This window comes from Arachis hypogaea, chromosome 14 (genome assembly GCF_003086295.3).
Source record: "Arachis hypogaea cultivar Tifrunner chromosome 14, arahy.Tifrunner.gnm2.J5K5, whole genome shotgun sequence".
Taxonomy (NCBI): Eukaryota; Viridiplantae; Streptophyta; class Magnoliopsida; order Fabales; family Fabaceae; genus Arachis; species Arachis hypogaea.
The window spans coordinates 4,778,088-4,784,753 of NC_092049.1; the positions used below are offsets into that span (position 1 = coordinate 4,778,088).

General features: G+C 36.1%; 1 protein-coding gene across 3 annotated transcripts; it reads left to right on the forward strand.

Annotated features, from left to right (window-relative positions):
* The first annotated feature begins 260 nt into the window (after window positions 1-260).
* LOC112741104 (squamosa promoter-binding-like protein 7) lies at window positions 261-6,050 on the forward strand. Of its 3 annotated transcripts, none has more exons than XM_025789939.3 (10): window positions 261-960; window positions 1,512-1,690; window positions 1,845-2,071; window positions 2,165-2,239; window positions 2,343-2,450; window positions 2,803-2,917; window positions 3,247-3,382; window positions 3,804-3,966; window positions 4,326-4,892; window positions 5,435-6,050. In XM_025789939.3, exons 1-10 carry the CDS (start codon window positions 446-448, stop codon window positions 5,720-5,722), a joined length of 2,373 nt encoding a protein of 790 aa, XP_025645724.1. In that variant the 5' UTR covers window positions 261-445; the 3' UTR covers window positions 5,723-6,050. The 3 variants fall into 3 exon arrangements, with proteins under 3 accessions (XP_025645724.1, XP_025645726.1, XP_025645727.1); XM_025789941.3 differs by having other exon boundaries at window positions 269-960; window positions 1,512-1,684; XM_025789942.3 differs by having other exon boundaries at window positions 283-960; window positions 1,529-1,690.
* The last annotated feature ends 616 nt before the right edge of the window (window positions 6,051-6,666 follow it).

The following is a 6,666-nucleotide window of genomic DNA, read 5'->3' on the forward strand; positions in this document are numbered from 1 at the left end:
AATTTTAGAATAATATTTTAAATAATTTCTTATGAAATTTTTAATCACTAAATCAGTTTTTAAAAGTTTATTTTGTTAGATAAATTAACTATTAAATTGTTTTCTTATATGAAAAATCTAACCGAAAAATTTTAAAATGATTAAAGGAAAAAATAATTTGTCTAATTTTTTAATACAGTTTGACATAATTAAATTATTTAACAAAATAAAAAAATAAAAATTAATTAGAAAAAAAAAATACAAAATATTCCTTAGACTTTAGAGTAGAGAAAAATATGGCTTGAAAATGTCGCCACTATGACCCCATTTTGTTGAGTTTGTGTTCCCAAGAGTCAAAACAAACCCAACCGCCGCCACCAACCGCCACCACCTATCTTACCTTCTCCGCGAACCAAAACCACTCCGTCACTCTCAACAATTCAATTAGGGTTCAGTTCCTTCATCAATGGAGCCCCTCCCTTCTCTCCCTCCCCCTCTAAACAACAACAACATGGACGATTCTTCTTCAATTTGGGATCTTACTTATCTTCTCGATTTCAACCTCGACGATTTACCCCTTGACCCTCACCAACCATCTCAACCGTTGGATTTCGATCCTCCAGCTCCTCCCGATCCACACAATATTCCTCCTGCTTCTCCTCTTCCCGCCAACGACAAGGTTCGGAAACGCGACCCGAGGCTCACGTGCTCCAACTTTCTCGCGGGCCAGGTTCCATGCGCGTGCCCCGAGATCGATGCTCAGCTCGAGAACGAGGGTCTCCCCGGCAAGAAGCGCGTGCGCACCGTTTCCGCCGCGCGTGGCTCACCCCCGACGGTTTGTTGCCAGGTTCCTGGCTGCGAGGTCGATATCACGGAGCTGAAGGGGTACCACCGGAGGCATAGGGTTTGCCTACGCTGTGCTAATGCTGCCACTGTTATGCTCGACGGCGAGGCCAAGAGATACTGTCAACAGTGTGGCAAGTAAGTTTTTTTTTTTTTTCAATTTTATTTTTAACTTTACCTCAAATTTTAGGTTTGAATTTCCGGGACAGGTAAATTTCATGATCAATTTTTAAGTGATAGAAATTCGAAGGGAGAATTCTGGAACACATTACTTGAAGAAGCAATTCGAGTCATGATAAGCATAAGAAACGGTGCATATGGGTATCGAATAGGGCATAATATGGTCTAGCTCTAGCATATCTACAAAACAATTTTTTTTTGCGTGGATTATGTCATAAATCATGCGAAATGGAGTAAAGAAGTTGCTTATGATAAACATATGTTATTTTCAGAAAGAATAGAAGCTTAGTATTCGTCAAATTCTCTATGATTTGCACCTTTGTGCAAAATTTTAAATATTAGAGTATGATTGTGAGCTAGGAAGTAGCAAATGTTGTGTAAGTAGTATCTGATGATTGATGGGGAGCTAGGTAGAGTATGTGACAAGATTTTGGGTTGTATTTGTTGGATACTTGTTGACATTGTAGATAGTAATTTAATGCTCTGATTGTGGGTCAATTGTTTGACAGGTTTCACGTGTTGTCAGATTTTGATGAAGGTAAACGTAGCTGTAGGAGAAAGTTAGAGCGCCATAACAATAGGAGGCGAAGAAAGCCAGCAGATTCAAGAGCTGAAGCTGCTCATGAACCTCTACCTGTTGCACAAAATGAGGATTCAACTAATGACGGGGAAACAGGAAAAGGTTTAGGTATTACTATGCCAATGGTTTTGTGACCTTTTCACCCCACTTCCTTTTTTCCCACTATTTCATTAAATCCCGTGTCTATATGTTAGAAGAATGCTCATTGGCTGCTCATAATAATAATAATAGAACGCTTGTTGGCTGGGTTTGCATAATGCAGATTCTTCAAATTTGAGTTGTGAAATAAATGAAAAAGAAGTGTCACTGGATCTTGAAGATGAACCAGTTGCCAATCTGAACTCAGCTCCTGATATGCAGAATATTACAAATGACAGTGTTATGACTTTTCTTGCTTCTGGGGAAACACAAGTGAATAGTGGAAAAGATGTTTCCAACCTCTCTAACTCTCCTTCATATTGTGACAATAAGAGTGCTTATTCATCTTTGGTTGGTTGCCACACCTGTTTGTTGGTTGTCTTAATTATTACTTTGGTATAAGAAATTGTTTTTGTTGTTTGCTGATTGGAAGTTCATTTGTAGTGCCAAACAGGTCGGATTTCTTTCAAGCTTTATGATTGGAACCCTGCAGAATTTCCTAGAAGGCTACGCCACCAAGTATTTTAAGCATTATTATTACAGTTTAGTATTTAAAAGTGTTAACCTAACATGCCATTTAAGTTTTCGTAACTGATTAACAAGCAGTTAAATGCATTTATAGATATTCCAATGGTTGGCGAGTATGCCTGTTGAGCTTGAGGGATATATCCGCCCAGGGTGTACCATCCTGACAATTTTTATCGCCATGCCAAAGAATATGTGGATAAATGTAAGAATTCAACTCGACGTTCATCATGTTATATGTTCTAAGCTCATATTTTTAGTAGTTTGTAGACCAAATGCATTGCTTTTTGTTACTGGTAAACTGCTCCCATATTAAACTATATTGGTCTGTTTACTCATTCTTGTGGTTGCTCTTCTTTTACAAATTGAGTTGGTTCTGATCCTCACATGTACTCTAATTTGTTTAAGATATCTTTTCCCTTTTTTCTTTTGATAAGAGGGCCTCATATCTCATAGTTAACCTGACCAAGTCGGGGGCAAGACTTGATTATTGTTGATGTGTTTGTGTTTCCTTACTTTTCCCCCCAGAATTTAATTTATTCTCTTTTATGCACCAGTTACTGGAAGACCCTATGTACTATGTGCGCGATCTTGTTGCTCCTGGAAAGTTCCTATCTGCAAGAGGCAATGCACTAATTTATCTGAATGATATGTTCTTCCGCATTATGAAAGGTTAGTCGTGATTCCATCGTTCAATCATCAGTGAAGAATCTTCAGTTAAATGCATATATGTTTGCATGCATATTTTTTGCATTATATGTGAGGTTAGATCAGAGTGTATTCAAGTTTATCTGGTTTATTTTATACTATGTTTTTTGTTTCACCTTATGACATTATTAATGACTATGTTTGATGTGTATTCCATCTTTGCCAATAGAAGTAATGGGATTTTCTATTTCTTTTGAGATGTAATGTTTAAGTGTTTTCTTAAAAAAAAAATCAGATCTAATTTGTGAATCTTTAAATTTGTTTGAATTCATCAGCATATTTCATGGTTTCAGATGGAACTTCTGTGACAAAAGTCAAGGTAAATATGCAGGCACCAAGGCTTCACTATGTTCATCCCACGTACTTTGAGGCTGGGAAACCTCTGGAGTTTGTTGCTTGCGGAAGTAACTTGATGCAGCCTAAGTTTCGGTATGTTAAAGTTACCTCGTCTAAACATACGTTGAAATAGTTGCTTACTGAATAATTTACACAATAGACATTATGCTTTTGTGTACTTAGCAATGTTGGGGTATGCACCAATGACAGAAGAGAGACGTGGAATTTTATGGTTTGGTAGAGAGAGGTTGAAGTATCCTTTGTGCTCACTGAATGTAAAGCCTAAGTGATTTGTGTTTTGAGAAGAATTCAGGCATTGCATAACCTGAAATTGACTGTATACGTTGTCTTCATAGTGTTTATAATTGTTTGTTGTGGAGTGGTGGGTGCATGTGAAAGTGCTGTTTCAGCGTTGTTACTGTGGTTTTAATGTTTCATCTTTGTACTTGGTAGTTTATTTTCTTTTTCACTGGCCAATATCCTTCTGGTTTTAATGAGGTTGTCATCATGCCAGGCTTCTTGTATCTTTTTCTGGAAAGTATCTGAAGTGTGAATATTGTGTTCCATCTCCACATAACTGGACTGGGAACAATATGTCATGTGCTTTTGAGAATCAGTTATACAAGATATATGTCCCTCATACAGAGGAAACTCTCTTTGGGCCTGCATTTATTGAGGTGGGCATTCTCTTAATTTTGTGTTTCCTTTACTATGTGATGATGACGTGGATTTTTTTTCCCTGACCATGATGCTTTTTGGCCGGTTGAATGTGATTTCTTTTCTTTCTGATTCACTAACGTGTGCCTTTTTATACAAACAAATTTGGTTGGATTATAATATTTCAACATTTGTGCATAAAAAACGTCAATATTCAATCATATTAAGGAACATAGAATATTGTTTTTTGTGGTTACTGTTAAATACTTTAAAAATGTTATGGTTTACATCAATATGCAATACGGAGGCACTTTCTTGAAAATGATGCTCTAATATTCTTCGCCTCGTGTTATATCATATTTCTTTCTCCTTATTTTAGGTGGAGAATGAGTCTGGTTTATCAAACTTCATTCCTGTTCTCATTGGGGACAAAGAAATTTGCAGTGAGATGAGGACATTACAGCAAAGGTTAGATGAGTCTCTTCATTCTAAACAATTCCAGTCTACATCTGGTGGTTCTATCTGCAGCTTGTGTGAAGATTTTGCACATAGGCACACATCATCAGACTTGCTTGTAGATATAGCATGGTTGCTTAAGAACCCTACCTCAGAAAATTTTGAGAGAATGATGACGGCTTCACAAATTCAAAGATACTGTTACCTGTTGGACTTTCTTATATGCCATGATTCAATACTCATTTTGGAAAAAATATTACCAAAGTTGGTGATCTTTACAGAAGGCTTGAAATCAAATATTGTGGTTAGTCAGACGAGTGATGTTGATGTGACACAACTACTGAATTGCATGCATCTTGCTAGAGATGTTATTAATCAGAATCATCAGAAAGGCAGAGGCATAGTTGTGCATTCTGAAACAGAAGGCTTTAGGATTGAAAAAACCTGCACCCAAGACAGCTTGCCATCAGTTTCGAGAATAAAAAGTCAGGTTAGGATGACCCTTCTTTCTCCCCCTTGCTTCCTTTTTCTCTGATTTTGAAATATATACCGTGTCATTTACATTAAAATGCTTTATATCTTTCTTTGGTCATTTTCATACTCTATATAAGAGAAATGAAATACAATTGAGGAGTTTCCTGTTGGGATCAGCAGTAGACTTGATTTATTTAGTGGATACTCACTGTTTTGCGGTTCTACTGCAAAGATCAAGTGTATAATTTCTTTAATACTTAATCACAACTCCTGCTACGATCCCCTTGATGAATTATTGGTAGATTGTTGAATAAATTAGTTCGATATATGGTAAATCAAAAGTGATGTGCTTGAATTTGTGTGTATCAAGCATTTCTTCTTGCACACTTACTGCATGACCTTGATTTGGGTTTAATTAGGAGCATGGTTTTCTAATATTGGCCTTTTCTTTCAAATGGTTTCATTAAGTAACTAGTAAGGGACAGCTTCCATCTGATGCCTGCATAGTCTGAAGGATCTAATGAAACTGCAACTGACCTTAGGTTCCTTGTTTTGCAGGATGTTCTATCCAGAACGGATTCAAAGTGTGGAATAATGAGAAGCCCAACATCTAATGACAAAATTGATAGGATACCACTTTTGAAGAGGGAGATTATAATGAATATGGAAGAGTTGCCTAAACGATCCAGCCGGCGATATGTCGGTAGGGGATTCTTGAGCTCTCGACCGGCAATGTTTGTGATTGTTTCGGTTGCTGTTTGTCTTGCAGTATGTGTAGCCGTCTTTCACCGGGGGAGGGTTAGTGAGTTAGCTGTATCCATTAGAAGGTGCTTGTTTAACTCTTAGTAGATGTTGACAAGTTTTGTACTTTCTCTTCTATTTGGTACATATTGTTGTAACACTAAATAACCAGGGTCCAGGGATGTTGATGTTATTACTTACTAGTGATGGAGTGGGTGGTTCATTAATGGAGGCAAGCTTAACTGGACCTGTTTCTGGTTTGTGCCATATTTGTCTGGTTGGCCCCCAATGGAACCATAAGGTATAAAATCTAACACAACTTCTAGGGGCTAGCTATTTTTAGGCAGCACTATACTTTGACCGAGTTATCTTCTACTTAATTCTTTGCTTTTTCCCCCTTTTTGTTGGCTATAAAAGTAGTATTTTAATTCTACCACCTTAGGTATATTTATAAATATGTAGTGATGTGACTGATGTCACTTTACATGTGTGCAAAGCTATATAAAATTCATATGGCCTTCATGTGAGTGTGATAGATATTCGTTAAATATTAAATCTGAAAGTAATATTGTATTAGTAATTCAAACAAGGAAAATTCTGTCGTGCTTATTGGAATTGTCAATATAGTATGCTGTCACTGCGTGTCAGTACTAACACAAGACGCGTGGATGGTTCATACGTATAGTGTAATGACTGTAGTTCTGTTTAAGAGTTTGATTAGAGATAATAGTTTGGTTTGTTAAGTATGATAAAGTAGATGGGTTTAGTGGGCTGTTTCTTTATGGGCTTGATGTGGTTGGGTATTTTTAATAAAATTTGTTAGCATTTGCATGAAGGTCTAAAAGGGTTGGGTAATGCCGTATTGCAACTCGTGAAGATAGAATTTATTTTTAATATTTTAATTTGTTACAAAAAAATTAAATTTAAATTTTTTATATATTTTATTATTAATGATAAAATAAAAAAATAAATAGAATATATAATAAAAAATGTATTTTATATTATTAATTTCACTACTATAATAATATTAATAATATAAAATATATATT

Coding starts and splice junctions, on each gene's coding strand:
- LOC112741104 (XM_025789939.3), top strand. CDS start 446: ATGGAGCCCCTCCCTTCTCTCCCTCCCCCTCTAAACAACAACAACATG. Junction 961..1,511: donor TACTGTCAACAGTGTGGCAA/GTAAGTTTTTTT, acceptor ATTGTTTGACAG/GTTTCACGTGTTGTCAGATT. Junction 3,383..3,803: donor TTGATGCAGCCTAAGTTTCG/GTATGTTAAAGT, acceptor TCATCATGCCAG/GCTTCTTGTATCTTTTTCTG.